The sequence below is a fragment of the Pseudomyrmex gracilis genome, unplaced genomic scaffold (genome assembly GCF_002006095.1).
Source record: "Pseudomyrmex gracilis isolate BER0280 unplaced genomic scaffold, ASM200609v1 scaffold_762, whole genome shotgun sequence".
Lineage (NCBI taxonomy): Eukaryota > Metazoa > Arthropoda > Insecta > Hymenoptera > Formicidae > Pseudomyrmex > Pseudomyrmex gracilis.
Window position 1 is genome coordinate 20,381 of NW_018021346.1, and position 25,055 is coordinate 45,435.

The 25,055-nt window shown below is 41.1% G+C and overlaps 1 protein-coding gene across 1 annotated transcript in view; it reads left to right on the top strand.

Annotated features, from left to right (window-relative positions):
- LOC109861438 overlaps positions 1 to 22,616 on the top strand; it is a 37,279-nt gene extending 14,663 nt beyond the window's left edge. The window contains exons 2-3 of the mRNA XM_020441078.1: positions 7,738 to 7,929; positions 21,640 to 22,616. Coding sequence (XP_020296667.1) covers positions 7,738 to 7,929; positions 21,640 to 21,986 — 539 coding nt within the window. The 3' untranslated portion in view covers positions 21,987 to 22,616. The remainder of the gene's footprint in view (positions 1 to 7,737; positions 7,930 to 21,639) is intronic.
- The last annotated feature ends 2,439 nt before the right edge of the window (positions 22,617 to 25,055 follow it).

Genomic DNA, 25,055 nt, shown 5'->3' on the forward strand with positions numbered 1-25,055 from the left:
TGAACAATTTGAAATTTAAATCATTTGAAAATGTCAGAGACGGATGCCATCAGGGAGAGGTTTCCGAAGACAAACAAATTTTTACAGTCTCTTTAATTCATGCGGAGAAACGTTTAGTTGTCGACGCGCTTGTCCACGCGCGCCGCCGCTCGCGCTGTTTTTCCTCCGGGAAAAACATGGCGTATAAATGCTTCCGCCCGGCTTTCCTTCCTTCTTTTCCCCTCTGCCTTTCCCATCGACGATACAGATGCACATCGCGCTATTTGCGTTCCAGATGCGCGACTCGTCCGAACGCAAGATTCCTCTTATTGTACGTTCTCGCTGAATATTAATGCGCCGGTTGAGAGATTTTCGCGGAATCTGCGCTCGCAGGCATTTCGCGTTGAAATTCTCTCGAACACCACCTACCTGTGTGTGTGTCTTTGCCAAACGTCGAATTTTCCGGACGCGTCAAACATTCGGCAACTTCGGAAACGACGTTTGGGGTAATTTCGATTACCGTTCGAACAAGCGAGCACTCGGCCTGCCAAAAACTGAGAAGTAGCGTTTAACAACGTCGGAACGTCGTTGGCGTTGGAAATTAATTAGTTCCGGAGATGTTAATTTTCGCCCAAGTGCCGAGCTAATAATTTTTAGCCCGAGTCTCGAGCGCATGTACCTACGCGAATATATGCATATCGCGTGAATAACGCAATAGAGAGGTAGGGGAGAGTCCCGCGGTCGACGCAATGGCCGCAGAACTTCGACGGCCCTCTCGTCCGTAAATGTATATCTCGCGAAACTTTGTCTCACCCCCTCCTCCTCCCTATCCTCCTTGTGCAATGAATGGGCGAAGTTCGATGTTGGCCGAGGACTGGGTCAAGTTTGGGGTACCTTTATATATAGACTAGCGTGTGTGTGTGTGTGTGTGTGCTTCTCCTTTAGAATAAAATTAGCTTCTGTTAATAGGAGAAGTTGCCGAAAGTCAACGAGAACTGCATACTAGCAAAGATAATTAGCTTTGAAAAGCTTACTCTTTCTTTTGCTTGCGTTAATGCTAATGACAATGATAATAATAATAATAATATCATCGTCGCTTTTTTGCAGAGCGATACGAGCTTCGTCAGAGAGAGAATACATTCGAGTTTTAATCCCCGAGGATCACACACGCGCATTTTGCTTTCAGAAAAAAAAGCGTGTGTATTAGAAGTTTATCTCGTATATCTAGGACGAACCCGACGATCGCGCACTTCGAATCCCTGATAAGGCGCGTGCTCGTGCGCGCGGGTGACACACGCGAGCGCCGGGCCGTATTACGCCGGTTTACGAAAGCCGAACACAATCCCGTGTTCATCCTATTTGATGCTGGTTGTGTTGCGTCCGTGCCGTGGAAACTAATTAATGGCTCATCGACAAGCGCGCACTTTATGCGTCAAAACGCCGTGGATTAATTCGCGCGGGGACAATACCCATCCATACGCGGGATTTGCAATCAGACAACACAACGATGCATAACACGATGCACATTGTCCCGTTATGTTGTTACCGTTTTTTTCCTCCTCCTCCTCCTCTTCCTCCTTTCTCGTGCATGAATTTCGCCGCCGGTCGCGCGTAAAACGCGATTTTAATGCCGCGCCACGCACGTTCGGAAACGCTCACTGTAAATACTATTAAATATCGCGAAATATTTCCGTACGCGCGCGCGCGCGTATGTTATAAACGCTGTTTAATAATGCGCTTTGGAGCGTGTGTAATAAAATATCTGGGAATCTGCCCGCTTGTTTTTCGGGAAACCGCACGTCCGCGCACATCCAAAAGAATATTTGTTACAAAAATTTATCTAATGCAGCGGGTCGTTTGTTTTCTCAGTCGTTTTTTCTTCCCCGTGGAAATACAAGAGTCGAAAAAGAAATAAAAGAACAAATCGTTTGATTTATTTAAGATTTATTAAGCGAGAAAAAATGATATGCAAAAAAAAAATAGCTTACAAATAATAACATAGGAAAATAATAATAGTAAAAATATAATAGTAAATACGAAATAGTGAGTGAATTCTGGCTATATCTAGTGATTCGACTATATCTAATATATTTGTGACTTGACAAATATACAAATATATCAATCACTTTATTGTAATACTTGCGTCACTTTCCTTGTTAGAATTATATCGAGATGAATCTGTTGCCCAACACGCCGGCACAAGAACTTCGATATGTGTATTAAATAGAGCGGTCTCAGATAGAATGGACGAAGAGAAGGACGAAGTAGCTCGAGGATCATCTCTTCTTTTCCGTTCGTCTGACCGACAAAGGGGCGCGCGAACGAGCGCCGCCGTGCAGTCGGGCGACAAGGGACGAGAAGAGAAAATAGAACGCGGGAAAAGAGGGAAAGAAGAACGGGGAAAAAGAGAAAGCGAGGACATGTGAGCAAGTGGGATCACTGCGCGCGATGTTTACGACGACGAGGAAGAACTTTTCCGCTCTTATCGTTTAAAAGGAGGATCTTTTTAACTGTGCAAAACGATGCCGTCTTTGTGCCGCTTCCGTCTCGTCTCATCCAACGTTCGAGCAGCAACGTAATACACATTTAAAAACAAAAAAATAATAATTACACATATAAAATTATACTAATTATAAAAGTAAAAATTATAAACACACACGACACATTCTTTTCGGTTGTGTTCAAATAAACAAATAAATAAACCGAGATATCGACAAAAACTAAATGCCGAAGAAAAAGCGACTGTATAAGAAGAAAAACAGGAAGAGGAAAAAAGATGGGTTCGAAGAGGATGAAACAAGTAGGCAATGCTTCGGGGCTAAACGCGTTGGCGGAACAACCATACCAGTGGAGCTAAAAGCAGCAGGTTGTGAGCAGATGACGGAGAAGGCGGAGCTGCAGAGAAAGAGGCGCTTCATTAAATAATTAATCGATCCGAACCTTTCGGACTGTCGGGAATTTCTCATCTCCCGGTTTCGCGAAAACAGTGTTTTCTGAGGTTTTCCAATGCGGTCCGAACGAATGGCATTTCACATCGAATATGGTTGAACGCTTCTTTTTTTTTATCTCTGTCGCAGTCTAACATGAGAATATCGAACGAAAGATCGTCATATCACAAGAAACGGTGTTTAACATCAAACACCATGTTTAAAATGTAATGTGATTAACGAGAGTTTCAATTTTGAAAAACCTCGCTTTAGAGAACCATAAAAAAATTTTCACACAACATCTCGATTGTGTAAGAATTTATAAGACATGTAATATATCTAAATGTACAAATCGGGTCGAGGGCTTGTCCTTCGAATGCGATCATATGCGATCATATGCTTATCACGCCGGAGACACGTGCGTTTCCACAGCGAAGGGAAATCGAGGGCCAGCGCCGCTCGCTAGAGAGCTGGAAGAGTCAGTCGCTATTTGGCAATATATCGGATCGGTCGAATTACTTTGAATTAAACTGCTTGTTAAAAGAAAGATTATTGTCGAGAACTATCATAAATGCGGTATCATTGTTCAACATTTAAGAAACTGTTATATGTAAAGCAATAGTTAAATACAGTGTTCTTATTTTAAATTTACTGTCTAAAAAGATAACTTTAAATCTTACCTAGTACTTACCTGTTGTTCCTCGCGTCCTTGGAATTCCTGCTCGTCCTAAAAATAACTTACCTTTCAATTGTATGAACAAAAGATTTTATTGTTGCGGGAGTTGAAGTGTGTCCACGTGTAACTTCATAAAAAAATGTTAAGCTTACTTACGTAGTAAAAAATGTGTAATTACATGTGTAATGATCGTTTTGGCAAATGAAAGAGATTCATATGAGACTTTAGCAAACAATTTGTTTTAAAAGACTCACCACAGTCATGTTCGTTAATTATTACTACTTGATATTACGTAATCCCGCTCGACGTGGCAGACCTTTCGGCGCGTATATGATAAATCATAATAATAGTGCGCAAAATTATTAATTGTATAATGAGACGTTTATGGGCGGGTCGACAAAGAAAAGGAAAAGTCGCTTAACAATGCGCGCGCACAGATAGATAGAGAGAGAGAGAGAAAGAGAAAGAGAGAGAGAGAGAGAGAGAGAGAGAGAGAGAGAGAGAAAGAGAGAACAGATTTTATATATTAATGACTTCTATATTTTGGAACTCATTAATCTCGCTAAAATACACGACCGGTAGCATAATATGACAGAACCGCATTAACTGCATATATACACAAGCGTGAATAACGCAGTAGGCGGTAGTACGCACTACCCGCGGTTTGCGTCGACATTCATTGCGCTCTCTCGGATTTATTACAATATTTTAATTTTTAATCGTTCGTATTGCCGCGCGTGTGTATTATGCGGACTATAATTAATTGCCCGTCCCGACGTAAATAAATGAACGCTCCATTTTGTGAAACGTGTGTATTTCGGAAATTTTCAAATTCACCAAAAACGCGAAAAGAATTGGACAACCAACCGGGTTTTAAGCTCGGGAGTAGTTAACAATTTTAGGCACCTGAAAAAAAAAATCAAACTGTAGTGTCACTTGTAGCAACATGTTGCTCTTTTTATGATAATACAATATCCGCTTTGTCGGCCATCTTTAAAGATCCATTACACACACGCACGCATCACACATTTCGACTTCCATAAATTTTTTGTGAGATTTTAGATCACATTAAACATTTTCTCTCATTTCTGTGTCGGAGGAAAAACCTCAGTGTTTTCCAACCGCTCCGATTTTCACGTAAAAGAGACATGTGGAGACGCCAAAAACGTACTTGTCGACTTAACATGACAAGGTGGGATATCCTGTCGCGAGCAGGGGAGCTTTGAAAGTTTTGCTAATTATTCCATAAAGAAATGAGTGACGCGTCGTGAGACGCGAGGTTGCTAGCGGAGTTTCAAAGTTACGTCGATTCAACAATTTCGAACTTAACTAGCACTAAGAACGCAACTGGATGCGCCACTTTCCACAGGGGAAAAAAGTTTATGCTACTTCATGAAATCTTTGCTAATTATGGTGTCGGTACGGTAAAGAAACTTTATATACACACATACACGCACGCACGCACACGCACGCACGCATCTCGGAAAACGTACGGAAACATATCACAAGCTTCGATATATTCCAATAGAAGTCCGCGACAAGTATTGCATGACATTTCACCAATACGGGCTCAGAGACGGACCGCGCGCAAGCTTCTTCGAGAATACAATCTGTTATGGTTGTGACAACTCCTTCGGCGATTGACGTCAAAAGAGAGAGGCGAAGATCTAAGGAATCCGCACGTGTGCAATAGGTAGAGACATTAAAATCGATTCAATTGGAGAAAGTGAGTTCGAATTGCATTGAATGGCACGAAATCATACAACGATAACGTTATCTAAGGCATATTGAATTCAGTGCATTACTCTCTCAAGTAGAATCAGTACATTGCATTGACAATTTGTAAATATTTACTGATTTAGATAGTGATAAGTTTTCCACTGAAAATCGATATATTTTACTTAATTCATTTAGTTCAAGTGCTTTGGACTATGCGAATCAGTACTTAATGACTGGGTCAGTTAGTAAATATACAAATAAATTTATACTATAAAAAACAATTATTCAGTTTTATAATTTATGTCTTCGAGTAAGTTTTTTTTCTCTGTTATTCTCTACACGTTGTTCTAGTATTAATTCGTAGAAAAAACTGATTGCATCAGAAATCATCTCGACTCGATTCGAACCTGGAACCCACTGATTGCCAAGCGGGCACTCTGTCAATTCAGTCATTGAAACCTCCAAGACCAATTGTTTGAAAACCATTATATGAATGTCGTTCAGTGATGTTGTTAATGATTCTCAGTGAAACTATTTGTCACTGAACCAATTAATAAAATTTTAACTGATTCTACTTAAGAGAGTAAATGACACAAATGTGGTTACACTTACCTCACATCCTTGCAAGATGCGAAAGATTTGAAACAAAGGAAAAAAATAAAGTTCAAAAGAATGTAAAGAAACAGACTTTAGATTAAAAAAAATAACACGTTACAATTTAGCAACATATCTGTTAATATTTTTTTCCCCAGTCCTTTTATTTTGTAATCTTATAATTTGTTACATTTGTTACATCCTTTATGGATGTACATATTTGTTACTTTCTCTTATCTTTATGGTATTCTCATGAAACACGTTCTGTAAATAAAATAAATAAATAAATAAATAAACAATTTCTGGAAATATTTGATAAGAAAATTTGAAATAAACTTGAAATAAGTTTTTGTTTATTCCGCGTTGCATCAAGAAATGATAGTTCACCGAATTTCGAAGATTTCTACGTGAGAGATTTTCGACAGGTTAAGTTATAAAGCCGGCAAAAGTTAGCTAACGCGGCGTGAGCTTTTAATTTAAAATCCGATTCATCCTTCGGATCGATTCACCTGCCGTTACTCTACGCCGCACGCTTAATTTGCGGTTTCCATGGAGATGCAACGACTCTTCGCGAGTGCATACGGCTAGACGGGGTGAATGTTCGCTCGTGCGCGCGCGGAATGGGGGATAATAAAAAGAGAAAATAAGCCGTTTGATGTAGAAATCAATAAGGCCGAATTTGTAAAAAAAAAAAAAAAAAAAGAAAAAAGAAAAAAAACAGAGAGAAAGAGACGCGAACACACTCATATGCGCGCGCGTTAGAACGAAATGTCTGGCGAGAACACGAAGGGAAAATAAACGAAATGAAGAGAGTGTCAACGATATATGGAGCCTTGATTTACATTGACGGTGACGAGTTATCTCGCGCAAAAGCCACACACGTACACACAAACACGCGGTTTCGTACAAAGCCTCGACGGCGCCAATAAAGTCCTTGTTCTCTTTTTAACGACGATTTCTCGTCGCACCCGACCTATTTTCCATCGCTTACAGAGCGTATAACGCGATCTCATTGTTAAGCAAATTTCTGCCGATGTCAAGACCGGATCGATGGCCGTAAGTATTCAAGAATCACATTACAGTTACAAAAACAATTCTGTTAAGGATTCGCCGCGTTAGAGAGTAGATTTGTTAAAAGAAAAATCTATAAATATTCCCGGCGAATTTAACGCTATCATCTTTTCTGCAATGTTCAGAATGTAAGTGGCCTCTACTGTATGGTCTCACGGCCTGAGTGTATATTCTGCGAACATAGAGGTTTCCGGATTGCAAACGTAGAGTTCAAATCCGCTTCATCAGGATTTTTTCCGAGTCCAGTCCCTTTCGATCAGATTAATCGAAAAAAGGGTCGATTGAAATCGAGCTCCCAATAATTAATTCAAAGAGGGTCGATTAAAATCTCGAATTAATCTTCTCTCTCTCTCTCTCTTTTTTAAAAATATTACAAGTTAAAAATACCAATATACTGTCTAATAAATGTGTAAATTGAGAAAATAGACGCTGAAAAAAATAGAAACACACACGCAATGTAATTTGCTTCCGGAGTTTTGATGTGATATAAAAACAAATGAGATTAAATATCTGATATGTAAAAATTATTAACGCACAGACATATATGTACGAAAGATATTTAAAATAATTGTGATAAACATAATGAAAAAACGACGATCATCCTGTGATAGACGCATCATCACAAACTCTGAACTCTGTTACCAACCAGTGTAGCTGACGATATCAGTAATTTCAAATCAAGACAAAATTTTGCAGTATTTTATGAATAAATGTTTGAAATACATTTTGACATTTGCGCAGCTTTTTTTTACAGACATTGTCCTTTTGTAGGTGGCGCTCGTGACGGTCGGGCCGGCAAAGTGTCGAAGCGTGCAAAGCCACTCAACCCCGGCGAAGACGACTACTATTACGATGATTCTGTGGACGAGAGGAACAATCCGACGAACGAGGCGCCGGCCGTGCCACCCGGATTCCTGAGCCCGTCTGTGCGGGAGTACCTCGATCTCGGTAAATCGATACCCGGTACGTAAACAAGATCATCTCACGCGAAGTTGTCCCTTTGTGAGCAGTCCCGCTTGTCCGATCCCGGAGCCGACGCAACGGAGCGCTTTCGTTCTCCACCTCTTCCGTATTCTTCTTTTTCTCTGTGTGCACAGCTTCTGGAATCTGTCCCTACCTATCTATTCTTTATTTCGTTTTTATCCCACCCTGTTTTTCCCTCACTTTCTCGCCTGTCGCGTTTCGCCTATCCTTGTTCTTCCAGCCGAGAAACGACGCTCTTTTGAAATCGAGTGGACGCGTCGCGTGAAAGCCGGTCGCGCGCTCGTGTTATACGCGAGAAATAAATAAACTCGATGAGAAGAACCTTACGAGAAAGAGAGAGAAAGAGAGAGAGAGAGACGAGAGCTGTGCTTGCGCGGAAGACTCTCGTCGGGACTATCAGTGGAATAATGAGGAAACGACGAAAGCAAGAGAAGGGGGGGGAAGATATGACGAAATAGACAGGCGGGGAGAAGAGAGAGACAAGTCGATTGCGTAGATTCCATCGAACGCTTCTTCCGTATTCTCGAACAGAAAATATTTCACGCTCGGCGATGCCAGACTGTGAGAAACGCCTGGCACGCGGGAGCTACGCGCGGAATTGACCCTTTTATTTAAAATATCGTCTCTGCAACCACCCTGTTTTATCCATAAAATATGCAGAATCCGCGAGAAATATGCAATTGCATATATATTAAAACTCTAATCTCGTCGTCGTCTCGCGCAATCATCTTTGTGCAAAATTTCGCGCGGACTCGTGTCGCGACACGTGTCACTAATTCTCGGGAGCAACGTTAATGCTGCACGCTTGGGACGAGAACAGAAACAGAATGCTACTTTACATAACGTTAAAAAAAAAAATAAATAAAAGATTGACTAATTTTATTTTTCAGTAATGACGAAGCTTCTGACATAAACACACACAACGACTATTTTCTATTTTAAAATATTGACAACGACTAATTTAACTTTTAATTTACACTTCGTCATTGAAAATCACAAACTTAGTTTAAACTTGCCCGATCAAAACCAAGAGATTTTTAATTCCGTTAAAAACCCGATTCAAAACATCAACATTGATTATAATTTTATTTTGTTGAAGAAGAAAAAAACGATTGAAATTGAGTATGATGTCGTACGGCGTAGAAATATGAGGTTGGAAAAAAAAAGAAACTGGAGAAAATAATGTTAGATTATGTAAGATGGATCTTCAAGTTAGAGTTTTGTACGCCGAGATATAAAAATTTAAGAGAGTTGGGCCTAGAAAAACTCAAATAGATGAGAGATAAGAGCTACGAGATATGACAATAAAGTAAGAAAATTTGACGATAATAACTTGCTAAAAAAAATAGTTACGTAGAAGAAGACAACACGAGAAATAAAGAATTATATAGTAGGGAAAAAGAAAAATATTACAGAAACGGGTGAGATTTGAAGGTGGTAGAAGAAATAAGAAACCAAGACATGGAGATGGAAAACATGTTGATAGAGAAAGAGATGTCCAAAGGCAAGTAGAAGAGAGTAGAATGTGAAAGAGAGGTGAAATATAATAAGAAATATAAAGAAATATGCCAGGGAAATGGATAAAACCGAGTTATCTACAAAAAAAGAAATACAGATGACATTAAAATAGGAGATCAGATACGTGCCCTAGTTAGAGTAAGATGTGGAAAAAAATAATATTGGATAACAAAGAAAAATAAAATATGTAATAAGTGAAATAAGGTATAATTTAAATATCATTTCCAATGGTAAATAAACTACTACTTAAAAAAGTGACACATAAAACAATCTTTTATTCAAAATAATTTCTTTCTTTTCGTACGTTGCATAAATTTTCCCGCATCTGCTTAAGTTTATTAACACTTTCGAATAAATTGCGCTGCAATATTTACGTCCGAATTTTTTTATTAAGTACAAATGTAATAAATAAAGTATGAAGATGTGTAAAAAGATGCCCCGCTCGCGCTGTGAAACCCGTCAGGTCGAGCGTCATGCCGTCGGCTGCGATTATATACCGGTCGCAAATGAATGGGATTTAACTTGCAGAGAGACGGACGACGCAATACCGCCTGCGTTTTCATGAACACCCTTCAACGAGTAATCCTGCCTACAATAGACGTCAGAAATAAACAAGCGGGAGAGACACCGAAGCGGAAGTATAAGGAAATACGTAGCTCGCATACCTCGACGAGCAATAACTTTATCTTCTATCCACTTCTTACCTTTTCCACCTTGCAATCGCATAAAAGCGAGCTCAAAACACGCGCGCGAGCGAAACTGCCTGGAATACACTCCCGGAGATTCCAGCAATCTCACTGATATTTTGTTCTCAAACAAGAAACAAGAAGGGATCACGTAACCGCTTCTTAGTTATCCTGGACTGTTTTCCAACGCGTTTCTCTTTCCATTGTCAAAAGACTTTGCTCTGGTTGACGGTGGATGAACCGTTTGAGAGAGACGAACGTCGCGATGACAGTGAGGATGTCTGTCGACAGAGATTTTTTTTTTAATGCAATTTTACACACAGCCGCTGCTTCTCTTTCCGTCAAAACAAATGATCGAGTACAAGAAAATTATTATAATCTTACTTCAAAAAATCTTATAAACCTTACAGCTCTTTTCCATCGGTCTTAGTCAAAAAAAAAAAAAAAAAAAATGCCAGATAACACGTCAAAGTTTACGATAGAACGTCGCCGCAGTAAATTCCTCGTGCATTGTTTGAGAATTTGCGAACGTTAATCGGTCCTCGTCACGTCGAGGTGCGAAAGGTGCGCCAACATTGTCGCCGTCGTTGCCGTCATTAACGTCGACGTCGTTGTCGCTCTCCGCTTCATTCAAGATTGACGTCAACGCCAATGAATCCCGTCGATGGCGATATTCGCGGAATTTCGCGCTGGCGTCCTCGCAAATTTCTCAAATTCGTGGCTGCTCGTCGCGCGTATCGTATCAAAGTTACTTGCTTGCTGATAATGTACATACACATCCTTGATTTCTACTTCAGAAAAATACTTACAGTTTAATCTGATTGATGAGAAGTGTTGGAGCAATTCTCTCTTTCAAAAAGTCACTTCATCAGACATTTCATCAGGTGAAAAACTAATAGACAGGGGTGACACCTGAATTAGCGACAATTTGGAAAACATCAGACACAAGTGTGCATGCACATCCTTCGATGCTACAAGTTTTTCGAAGAACATTATTTGCATCGAAGAAGAATGTTCGAACAATCTGTTCGAAAACGAACTGCAACGCGTGGAAGACGATAATTAAATTGACGAATACGTGCAAAGAAAAATGTAATGAAGCAACAATGGATAAAATGAGCCGATTTGTATCCCAAAAGCGCAGAAACACTTTCAACGTATATTTTCATTTTGCGCTTCACACACGGCAGCTTTATTTAGTCATCCGCGTTGATCTATCTATTTCATCGCGAGCATTATCGCCATCTGTCACATATAGCACGGATTTTGAACGGAGCATATTCGAGGGTTACATTGAAAGCGGATCTATATAATCACGTGACGGAATATTTAACGCGCTATCACATAATCAGATCGCGCGAAACGCAGTCGGCAAATTAACTATGGCTATTAGTGGAGAGAAATGTTGGCGTTAATCCTTCTCTCCTTCAAAAATTGAAGTTGAAAGTCATTGAAAGAAAAAAACTAACTAAAATAATCAGAGAGTCATATTTCTTTAAAAACTTAAAGGCGATGCTCTTATCTTGCTTATTAATGCACGAAAAAAAAATGGTTTGGTTGATTCAGCAAAGCTATAGCTTGCTACGTAAGTTTAAGATTTGTAATTAAGAAAACTTGATAGCGCAACAAAGACATCAAGTTTTGAAGAACCATTTTTCAACATGCTCTACAGACAAATATAATTTTGTTAAATATTTTCTTAGCTAGTATATAACAAATTGCATAGAACTGATTTTCATTTTATAAAATAAAATTATATATAATAATAAGAGGAAAAAAATTTAATTAATTCAAGATTTAACTCGAATTAATCTTTGAAGGTCTGATTCAGTTTGCTGATTAACTGATTAACTTGATGAAAGGTACCGAAGAGGCCTCGAAAAAATTCTGAGGTGGATGGTATATATAAAATTCAAACTCGAGACCTCCATATTCACAACCCTTGCACTCAGTTTGCGAGACCACTTGTTCCTTGCGAGTGCTTTATTAATGAACATCATAAATTATATCTACAAACAACAAATAACAATTTAAAAGACCGATAGTCTTTTATTGTTAAATGCGGTTTTATTGATATTTTGAATTCTTTTAAAACAACAATTGTTATTTTAAATAAAGCTAAAGCAAGATTAAGTCACGCGAGATTGGAACACGCAAGATTCGCGTGTCTTTTCAGTGTGGAAAGTAATAGGGAGACTATAAATCGCAAAGTTTTGACATGTGCTCGACAGAAAACAGCTAAAATTAATGGCGTATCTTTAAGTAAGTTTATTTTCCAACCCGTCGTCCATCAAACTCGCGTCATGATATTGTATTAAAACCAAAACCGATTTATATCACTTAGTTTCTCGCACATAACAGGTTTCTCTATGAAGGTTGAAAATTTCAACACTGACCTATTGTGGCGCGAGCAAGCGAACGTGACGTTAGCTTCGATTTTGCTTTATTTCTTCGCCCTGCGAAGAACAATGTAGTTCGCTCCGTCAATCGCTTCTCTCCCTTTAGCGTCGATCGATCGGAAAATATTTGCAGCCTACGCGTTCGGAGGAAAAATTCCTATAATGGCATTTACACTTTCTGTGTTAACCCCGGAGGGTAGATAGAGGTGGATGAAAGAACAAGCAAGTGGAGCTTGCCCACAGATTGAAGCGGAAAGATTCCGGTCACTCTCCGATAAACTTCATCCTTAAATATTTCTCTCTCTCTCTCTCTCTCTGCTTGGCGATTCAAGTCTTCCGTATCTATGCAAATTTTTGGCCTCTGTTCACATCAAACGACACAACGAAATGGCGAACGAACCAACTGAGTTACAGCGATCTTTTATACGTGTACGTTTGCAGGTTTATACGCCGGTCCAAAGACGGGCGCAGCAACCGTGACGCGTCGTTTACCCATGACAGGGTCGAAATACCGTCGTGGTCATATTCCACGTCGTTCAGAGTACAGATTCGCCAGAGATTGTAAACAAAAATACGATCTTGGCACCTGCAGCTACGTGACGAACGGGGCCGCAATGTATGTATGTGTGTGTGTGTGTGTGTGTTTGTGCGTGGGGGAGGAGAGGAGGGAGCGAGATGCGCTTCGCGCTGAATTGCAGAGAGGGAGCGCCTCCACCATTAACTTTGATGCGCTTATAAAACGCAATAGGTTTGAGCCGCGACGCGACAGGATGAAGCGCAGCGAACGGGTACCGACACGTACGTGTGTATACGTGAGCCGCGCGCAACCGGAGGTATAGAGTTTCCAAATTTAATAGCCCTGTGTCGCGAGTAGAGAGGAGTGAAGAGGGAAGAAGGGGGAAGGGGAGAGAGAGAGTGAGTGTGTGAGGACTCAGGCATGAGGAATGAGTACACAAGCAGGTACACTGGATGGCTCTCGACCATAAATACGAGAGCTGGTTTGATTATATAGGGGGAAGGAGGGAGAACCCCTGTGTCAAACCAACCGTCCATCCGCCCATACACCACCACCCTTACACTTTCCATCCCCCTATCGTCATTCTCCAGTTTGTATGTCGCATGCAACCGCGGACGCGGCTGCGTTTTATTCCCCTCCCCCTCTTTTATTTCAACCGAGGTGAGATCCCTCGTCGTCGTATCGGAGTCCCATCATTTTTGCGCGTATTTCTCCATAACGTGTGCGCGGAACAACCGATAGCAATATTTGCCATCTGTCTTTGTTAATATTAGGGTCACGTGACCGTCTTTGGCCATGAGACGTGAGAGCGTTGTGTCTCAGAGTCTCAGATCGTCTGTGGGGAATGTGATTTCCAATCCATCTGACTATGTTCTAATTGCCTTTCTTAATGTATTTGATTAACGAGTTATCGCGCAACGCGCAAACAGGTCAGTGCACGTTCGATTGCTAATTTCATAAGCGCGAACCAAACTTGCTTCTCTCGCTTTGTACAAGCTCCTATTGTCTTGCTCCTGCGACTCTGTTGCGCTTTCGCTCAAAAGGGTGTAAAGAATCCTTTCGCTCGTCTTCGAGACAATAAGGTGTTATCTCACAAATTTCTCTAGAAGAGGTGAGCGAAAAAAGCCATTTGAATAAAAAGCAGGAAATGAGGAATAATAACTGCAACGTCGAATCAATATGGCAGCGCAAATTTATCTCATTGACTTAACGGTTCTCAATCTCCTGAAGGGTCGCGCGCGGAAGCGACCATTCTCTCCTGGCCTTCTCGGTCTCGGTATTATGCTCTCGGATAGGATAATGAAATAGTCCAACCCCGGGGACGAACACCCCCCGCACCGACGCGACGTCGTGGCTCTCCACGATGTCACGGCAGTTTCTACGATGTAGGAGAGAAAGAGAGAGAGAGAGAGCTGCGCGAACCCCGGAAAGTGTCAGGAGGGGATGAAAATAGGTCCGCGTTACGCGCGTCTCACTTCCAAGATCCTCTCTTTCCCGCTTCGTCCTCTCTTCGCTTTCTCGCGCTTTCTCCCTCCTTCGGGCAAATCTAACCAGGTAAGTCTTTACGTGCATTTCATGGCGCACGAACAATAGAGAGGAAAAGGAAGTTAACGCGTAACGGAGATACGAAGGGGCCGAGAGATGGAGAAACGGTGGAAAAGCGTAACGGGAAACGATAGACCGCGAGTGAAAAGAGAGACGGACGAATGAGCAATGTGAGGGTTTGGAGAGAGGGAGGATGAGAAGATACCTGCAGCAAACCTCGTTCCGTGCGCCTGACTGACTTTACGACGATGGCTGACACGGCGAGACGTAAGAGAGGAAAAGATAAATGCTACTGGCGTAGGGCGAGAGACGACGGACTCGCGTACGCGATCGTGAATCATGCCGACATCAACGATACGTCCTTATTCTGATATTTGATGCTTTCGCGTTGTGTTGTATTTAACATTCAAAGATGTTTTTCGAGTTTGAATCGCGTTAGTGTCATTTTTATGCCGACGTTTCGTGAACATTTCAGCTCACTTAATCGGATTTTCAAGAGCAGCCTGATTACGCCCTTATTTTGCGGAAACGAGCTCGCGGTGAAACCGAAGAATCGACGAAATTAATTCGATTTATTCAAAAACAAAAGTTTGCAATACTTGAACACAAAATGAACACGAGGCGCGCACGAGGGTTGATTTTTTTATTTATTTTCAAATATATTTATCCTCAGTTTGGATTTGTGAAATCGACGGCAACAGTAAACTCAATTAATCCTCCTGTGTGTGCAATTAATACTCGCGCCACTGAAAGGATTAATATCCCGCTCGTAGGACAAACGCATCCAAAGTGTAAACAAACAGCTGGATAGTCACAGCGGTCGGCTGTTAATCGCTTTGGTGCGATTCGAAGCGCGTGCGTCATTTCCGTTCTCCGCCTCATTACGCGCGGCTCGCTAGCTCACTCAGGCTCGCTCACACACGGAACTCGCTTCCCACTGCGTAAGACAACATATGATATTTCATATTCCCTATGAAAGCGATTTGCTTCCGCCTGTGTGAGCAATGCACGGAACAGTTCTCCGCGCACGGTCTTGTCTTGGGATATACCGCGAATTAATCAGAAACGCCCGAAGGATTTCGAGATGCGCACCAGTGCGCTTCGGCCTACGGCGCTCATCTCTGACACCGATTATTTTATCGTTACTCGCACAAAGACGAGCGCGACTCTTGTATCGACGTTCGTCCTCGTCTGCCAGGTGCACAAGACGTCGTCTTTGCACCTAAGGGTGTACACATCCAACGTGTTTGACGTGCATGCGAGAGGAGCGTTGCGCGCAAGTTTCGTCGTGCAACTCCCAGTTAACGAATCTCGGTGTAGGATGGTAATATGAAAGGAGAATTGGAGCAACCCACAAGGCTCGATTCGTTGTCAAAAGTATATTTGTGGAATAAAAAAGTACTATCAGATACAGTGTGCGCAGTCTCGCTTCGTGTGTCGTCTTCGTCGTCTCGCTCGCAACGCAACTCTGGACCGATAGGCACACGCCCGTTACTCCTTTCTCGCAACTCTCTTCCCCAGAACGCTCTGCTTTGTTTTTAAGGGCTAAGCACTCAATTGGCTAAATAAACAAACAGTGCATGCCTCCGTCGTCGGCGAAGAGGGCGAGACATCGCAAGAGCTCGACATTCGGCGAGAAGTAATAAAACTAAAAAGAGAGGGCGCCGGAAATATGAAGCCTTCCACACTCGGATAAGTTAATAGATGCAAGATTTACGTCAAAAATTGTTGCGTGAAAAAAAAATACATTGCGCTTTTTGTTATTTGATACTTGAGTACATTGTGCGGTTTTAAAGACGTCAAAATATGAAAGATGGACGTGCCACCTAAAGACTTAGGTTTTTTATAGTAAATCTTCGCCTAGAGCCCTATTGTACTACCTTTCGTTATTGTAGTATAGTGTTTTGTAAATCGTTCGTTATCATCGATTTCACATTGGAATCTGAAGAGACTACGACAACTAAATGTAAATGTACGCGGTGCATAAAAAAAAAACTGTGCGCAAAGAATGTTCCGCAGCTACAAGAACGAGACGATTAACAAAATAGAATAGATGTGAAGAACTATGTTATCTCTTTCTAAAGTAGAATAAAGTTATAAAAGTTGGTATAAAAATGACACTAACGCGGTTCGAAAAACTCGAAAAACATCTTCGAATGTTAATATAGAATTAAAATTTGTGATATATGAACTCTATAAATTATATAGTAAGTTTGATACATGATGTAGTTTGTGCCGTTCTGTACGAGCGTTGCTCACATACACTAAAAAAAGTTTTATTGAGATAACAAAAATATAGTAAATCAAGAGTATAGGGAATATGATATATTATTTAAATATTCATTAAAAAAACAAATGTTCAAATGTCGAGCACGAACGAAAAATCAGAAGAATGGCGCTTTCAGAGTATAGAAAATATGATATATTATTTAAATATTCATTAAAAAAACAAATGTTCAAATGTCGAGCACGAACGAAAAATCAGAAGAATGGCGCTTTCAGAGTATAGAAAATATGATATATTATTTAAATATTCATTTAAAACAGATGTTCAAGTATCGAGCACGAACGGAAAACCAGAAAAAAATGATTATATTCGCGAAATTTCGCAAATTCATGGGTGCTCGTCGCGCGTATCAAATCGAAAAATGAAACTTACTGTTAATAATGTACACATGATTTATTTCTACTTCACATCAGAGAAATATTATACTTTGAGTTTTTTCTGATTACAAGAAATATAGCTCCCTGATAATTCAGATAGTCTACAAGTAGCCCTGATTGATTCTGCAGAAGTCGATCATCAATGTTCTCGTAGCGATAACAATAACGTAAATGTCGAAACAGACGAGAGAAAAGAATGGGAGGTGTTTATTATAGTAGATACTCGTTAGAAGTTCCTACACGGCTAAAAGAAGCGACGAGGAAAGGCAAAGCCCGAAGACGAAAGGACGAGTGCGGGACGGGAAGAATAAGGAGAAAAGAAAGGGGAGGAGGGAGGAAGGATTCTCTGATTCGCGCACAGCCCGTTTTGCTTATTTATTCTGCCTCAGTAATTCGAGACAGAAGTTTGCTGGCGCGATCCAAGTCTCTCTACGTAAACTTTTCATTGCATCTTCCGATACATCCGAGAAAAGATCGCGATTCTTCGTCTCTCGCGAAAGAATATCGACTTTGCGATGCGCACTCGTGCACAGGCTCCGAATCGCAAAAAGAAGTTGCGCTTGCCAAACGACAAGCGGGAAAACTTGTTTTCTGAAACAGCAGACAACAATGCGAAATCGATTGTACGAGAAGGGAAAAACAGTATAATGCGTGATATCGCTCGCATAATGTATACAAGAACGACGTATCGTTTCTTTGTTTGCGCATGATATATTAGTTGTTCAAGCACAAAAAGAGGTAAAGGGACTCACAATCGAATTAAATAAAGCAATATCACAAAAAAAGTCACTATATCAAGAGGCACGGTAGTGCCTCGCGCCAAGTATATGCGCAAACGAAGTGCGCGCGCGCTGCGCGAGGTACCCCGTGCCTCTTATACGCGAAAATGGCCAAATGGCAATATCGAGATTTTCCGATCTCAACAACGGCTAAACCGATCGAGTTCGGCCTAGACTCAATCGAAAGTTAAGATCGAGGCACAAAAAAAAGTATTTCGCAGTTGTTTTCCTCCGTAAAAAATTCTTTGTTTTTGCACTTTGTTTTTAGTTTTCGGTGCAGCCGCGCCAAGTTTTGTTACATTAAATATTTTTTATTTTGAAACATTCCACATGAGTTTTTGACATTTCACACAAATCGAAATCTATATGTATGATTCGACATAGTTTAAGATTTTCTACGCAAGGCGAAGTCATTTCTTACATCAATGAGTGCTTTATATAACAAGTGCAGTGGTCATACAATATTTGAAACTTTTTATTGATTTAGAATATTTTTTATTTTACAACGTATAAACAACTTACAAAGTTTTATATATTTTATATATTTTTGTATAAAAGATTTTACTTGGCGTAACTTATTAATATCATTTCTTTTGTATAAATGTATACAAGATTTTACTTGGTGCTACTTATTGATATCATTTCTTTTGTAGAATAGATCTTGTAGAAGAAGATTTTGATAGTAATACTTTCTCTAGAGATGCGAGTTGCGCATGTACTTGGCGCCTTTTTTTACCTTTTTTTGAAAAGGTATTTTGTGCGAATTTATAATGTACACGATTTTTAGATGAGCAACGATTGCCGCGAGCAATCGGCGGTTTGACCGCAGACAATTGCGAATTTCACGATCTCTCGCAACGGTGATTTTTACCGTAAGCGCGTAACTTGCAATAATTGTAGCGAACGGAAAGCGTAACAGACTCGACTGGTAGTTGCGAAAAGAAAAGCTGCTAGCAAAAAGAGCTATGCGGTTTTTATGTGCTGGGCCTTCCAGAGGATTCCGCCGATTCAAATCTAACAATCGTGATGACTTGCGTTGTTTTTTGGGGATCATCTGGAACGACAGCATCTTTCCGCGAATTGCGTCTCGTTTCGTGCGCAAACACGCACGTGCGTAATAATTGGCAACCTGGTTCTTAGTTTCGCGCAGATCTCGTGAGCGCCTCGCTGATTGGCGCGCGAATGGTTGCGCATTTTGTGACAGAGTCTCGGCAGATTCATGGTGCGTCAGACGGTATTGTGCTCTTGAGCATCTAGTAAATTGGTGAAATTCACTCGCCAATGATACGAGCTACAAGATGGACCTGTAATCGAATCGTGGTGTGTACAATCACTGGAGTGAACTCGTGAAAATGTTTGAAAGACGCACGCCTTTCTACAGGGCCATGCAAAAAATTGAATTAAGAAAATAATCTTTCAGCACACTGAGAGAGTGCCAACGTGTCAGCTGACAAGCCGAACTGACAAACTTGTCGTCAATCATCACCGTCAAAATCAGAAAAAAAAGAAAGCGCGGCTTTTTTAACCTTTTCGCTCCGGGGATTTTTCCTTTAAAATTGACCTCGCATTTTAGCTGAAAAAGTTAATAATAACCTGCTACCTCCCCCCTTCAAAGTTAATTTTGAAGGTCAAAGAAGTAACCAGGATTTTTTTCAATTTTTTTCCGAAATTTAGTGCATTAAATTGACCTTATAAACATCTATTACGTTCGCTTTTCTTGCTGGTCCATGTATGGACCAGTCCCGGAGCGAAAAGGTTAACGCGACGTACGCAATATATATTTCTTCATTTATCAGCATATTGTCTCTCTCTCTCTCTTTGTGAATGACGTACTCGTTGAAAATCGAGAAATTTCCGCGTCAAATTCATTCGACAAGAAATCCTCCGAGGCTCAAAACATCAGATTGCTCTGACCTGTCTTGAGTGCCCGGAGGAATACCGATGCGATGCGAATGGTAGAACGGACGAGGCTGTATGCGCGCAACACCCCGGGAACGTATACAGAACGTGCACCTTCCGACGCGGTCGCATAAACTCGACCGTATCTCGCGCCGACATCCATACGAAATTCGCACCTTGCGCCGCTTGTCCGACTTGTTTTGTCAGCGGAAGAGATTCCGTGTACTCGCACGGAATAAACGGCTCGTCGTCTCGTTTCCGCCCGCTATTCCCCATCTTCTCCTCCCTCTCTTCTCTCTTGTCACTCTCTCTCTCTCTCTCTCTCTCTCTCTCTCTCTCTCTCTCTTTCACTCTCTCTCTCTTTCACTCTCTCTCTCTCTCTCTCTCTTTCCATTCCGTCCGTGGTTGAGTCCGCGTAATTATAACTTCGGTGGAATCCACGAGACGACAACACACCGTCAAACGTATTCTCGTTCTCGAGCTATTCACCCCTTTCGGAAGTGTGCTCGTGCACCGTGTCGGTCTAATTATTTCGTTTTCCGTGAGCTTGGAATCCGGAGAGAAGGAGGAGGAGGTAGGATGAAGGAAAAGTGGCGGATATGGAGAGATGTGGATAGAAGACCTCGAGGGCGCCTTCTTCTCTCTTTTAACGGCGCCTTAATGCGCCCCTCTTTCAGCCGCGACGCGAACCGCTTCAACTTGTCTACCCTTTTGTTTGCGCCTCTTTTGACGACGGTATCTCGCCCTCGTCGCGATCCTGGCATCACTTGCTTACGCTCGCAGACATTAAATTAGAGATGTTGAGCTTTCGATTTTTTTTCACGGAAAACTTGAATCGCGCCATAAGCAGAGAGATGTTTGAAAATGAAATTTATCGGAGAGCCACAGTGACCAGAAAGGGACTTTTTCGCTCCGATCTGTGGGCTCCATTTTGTTTGTCCTTTCATCTAACTGTAATCTTTCAAAAAAGTGAAAATGTCATTGTAAAAACTTTCGCTCCGCCTAAGCTGCAAATATTTTTCGGCACCAAAAGAAGCGACGTTAATTTACTATTCTTCATATTACCTACCTTTTTCACCTGAGCGTTTCGCAGTGAAGTAAAAGTCAGAGAGAAAAGCAAATAACATGTGCATTAAATTAAACACGATGCTTGACAATATTACGAAAATCCTTCGATAAGATTATAAATAGCTACGAACCGGAGAAGAGAGATGAAAACGGAAATTGGGAAAAGGCAAAGAACCGTAAAACGTTTAACCCCCTTCGCTCATTTAGGTGAGCAACTCATCCGAATTGCCTGGCGTTTTATAAGCGTTTGCGGATTTCGCGCAAAGGGAATTTGTGAACGCTGAAATTACAGTCGATATAATTGTGATTTATTGAATTATTTAGAGTCGCGTACGTATGTATATATATATGTATGATATCAATCGATATGTCAGAGAGAATGATAAAACGTATTTGAATGTTTAAAAAACTTCACAAATATCATAGTTGATCAATCATTTCATTCAATCTCAATAAAAGATCACTTGTGCATGTGTGACAAATACATACCGTTTCTATGTATTTAACTTTTTCTTGCGCTTCTGCAAACTTTGTACTTGTAAAACTCCATGAATTTTTTTTTTTTTTTTTGAATAATTCAATACTCCGAGATTTACGCTTCATTGAAATTGCAGGTCGACCGGGTACGGATTATCCCGTGCTGGGGAAGGTGCCCTATACAAATTTCTACTGCGACGACCAGTCCTTTCCCGGTTTCTTCGCCGATGTGGAGACGAGATGTCAGGCGTGGCATTATTGCGACATAGACGGCCGACAGGCAACGTTTCTCTGTCCGAACGGCACGCAATTCAGTCAGGCGGTCTTTGTCTGCGACTGGTGGTTCAACGTGAGGTGCGAGCTCAGCCCGAAACTTTACGCTATTAACAGCCGACTATACGGCACTCCTACCGAGAACCCGACCAGACCTCACCGGCTGATCACGAAGGAGCTTCTGGAGAATATTTTTGTGCGTAGGAAATGAAGCGAGAGGAAACAGAAATGTCGTAGATAGAAATAAGAGACAGAGAGAAAACAAGAGCAACGAAAATTTGCGAAACTATCTAGAGAAGAAGAATAGGATCTATGAAAGCATACTTAAGCAAGGTCAAATAGTCAAATAGTCTTATGTCGTGATCCCGTTGCAACTGCACAACTTTGAGAGGAAAATGAGAAGACGTTCGAGAGCGTCCGATGATAGTCGTCGCGAGATTATATCTAGGAACAATTGGGTCGGCAAAGTCCGAACGAGTAACAGATTGTCGCGATACATCGTGACGAGTCGCTTGAGAGCGCGCTCGAGTCGCTCGAATCGCGAGACGAGTGTGTTCCGAGGGAAATTACCGGAAGATAAATCTTTGTCCAATGAATATCGAAGCGATCGGCAACAGAAGAAACGAAGATCGGCGCTGAGGGAACAAGAAGGATGAGTATCTGCTGCGCATTGTCAATAAAAGAGAAACCGGAGGTGAAACTCACCCTCTTCGTCTGTCGTTCCTTATGTCGCGAAAAAGCGTCTTGCACCCGGTTCTTAATCGTTTATGAGATCCTGAGAGAGAGAATATGTGTGTATGTGTGCGTGTGTGTGTGTGAGAGAGAGAGAGGAGAGAAAAAGAGAGAGAGAGAGAGAAAGAGAGAGAGAGAGAGAGAGAGAAAACAGTAAGAGAGAAAAATAAAAGCTTCATCCCTCCGTTTCCTTCTTACACGACGTTTTACGACATGTTATCGGTGTCTTTCTGTCGCGCGTCTCGTAGAGAGATAAGACTTGGAAGTTGATTGATACGACAGAAGTACGAAGAACCATCAGTCCGAGTAATACATATCGCTGACACGTCCCTGAGAAAATTAACCGAACACTGATCGATCGTTAAACTTAGACGTGTCCTGTCACGACGAGAAGATTTCGACTGTAATTTATCTTTTTTAGGAGATGTCGTAACTTCCGATGTATTTGAACCGAAATGTATATTGCACATATATCTGATATCTCCCATGTAAAATGTGCGATAAAATGTTACGTCTGTTTAACACAATGTATTATGCATATTTGCGAGCGTTTTTGCGTTTTTGTTTGACTGAGATCTGCGGATAAACTGTTAATACAAGAATAAGAAAAAAAAAACACACATGTGTAAAATACGAATGGTTGAATACAATTTTTTCTCCGCCATTAGGAATCCGAAGATTAGTCCTTTTTTTTTATTTATTTTTAACTGCGGTGATTAAAACTCAGTTTTTTTTTTTTTTTTTACGATAATCGAAATACACCGAAGAATCGACGCGTTTCGCGCGTGGCCAAGCATTCACGGCTGCAAAAGTCGATGCTTTCCCGGACTCAATAGCCGATAACACGATTGTGATGCCCGAGCGAAGTACGACAACGGCGGGCTTGCCAGCAATTAGTAATGGCGTGATCGCGCGATATTGTCGCGCTGAAAAGCGATCGTCACGCGACGAATTTTTACTGCGGCAATAAACGAAACACGCACAACATGCGCCATCAATCGCGAATCAAGATTGCGAGTTGCGATAGACACACACGTACAAAATGTGCGGACACACTAGGCTAATAACAATATTCGCGCGAGATTCTCTTCTCAAGCTCCCCCCCCCCCAGTGTAAGTTCGTAATAAATAGTGTATTTTAAAATAATTGTTGAAACTTGTGTGAATGCGTGAGAGCGATATAACATTTGAGAAATATTTCATTCGTATCGTACAACAAGCAGTCGTACGTGCAAGCAGGAAAGGGACGCTACTCCTCTCTCTGCACTCATTCTCCGAAAAAACGTTTCCTAACACAATGTCACCACGATGGTAACGTAGCAATTTTAGCAACGGAATGAAGATATGTGTGTGCCTTTCAACTAATATTGTAGCAACTTGTACATATTTAATGACGAAGCATGTACAAACGTACGTACCTTACCGAGCAATGAGTCGTTCCGCGAGAAGAGAAGGAAATTCGCCTTTTTGCTCTTTTTTTTTTTCCGCTGCTGTCGATCGCTCGCTGAAGTATAAAACTGTACGCGAAGGAAAACTCACTGATTTGTCAATCTTCTACAAAGACTGTTATACTTTGTTTTTTTTTTTTTTTTGTCAAAATACACTTGAACTTTCATCGCCTGCACGAGTATTAATTCAATATCAACTAATGAAGTGAGTCCCGAATTCCAGCCTGGAAATCATGCGCGAGAATCTGTGCATCACAAAAGCATCAAAAATCAATGAGACAACTCCTTCCCCTCTCGCAAACTCCGACTTCGTTGCCCCGCAGCGACCTAAGCCATTGTACACGTCGTGTTTAATAACGTCATAGACATATTAGCAACTTCCTCAGAAATAAACGAGCGTTTGAAGTATGTACTTGTGTAACAATAAACTTTGATAATCTTCAGACAAGACCCTTCTCGATAGAAAAAAGTAGAAGCTTGAAAGCGAAAATGTGCGACTTAAAAGTATATTGACGCATATCTCTGTGTCTTCGTCGACTTTTCGCTGACTTAATGCGACGACGGAAAATGCGAGTTTTACAAATTGCGTGGTGCGTAAAAAATGTTTCGTTGAAAATTTTATTCACTTATAAAAGAAAAGCACTTGCGGAAACGAGTTGCGGTAAATTAGTTCGAAAACTTTTTGGATACAATGTATTTTTAATGGAGAGATGCCAACCGACTTTTGCCAGTCAATTAACTAATGAACACTTGTTGCCAAGCAGGAAGGTTTTCCCCTCAAACTTTGAGGATCTTTTAAGGAGATCAAAATGTAGAAAAAAAAGTTTTGAAAAAAGTTTTACACGCGCGTACCTGCATATACATCGTTAAGAGAATGACGACAGGAGTGAGCACGGTCACTCCGCGACCGCAATTGATTCAACTCTCCACACACTCGAATGCGGAGATACGGGTTTTATATAAAATATCTGGTATCCCCTCACGTTTGCGTTAAATGAACCGCAAGGTGCATTCCGCAAAAATAATTGGTTTTGGCAGAGTATCAGAATTTTTTTCCCACGAGTTGAGTTAGCGCGACTCGATGGTATATTCCGAGGTTTG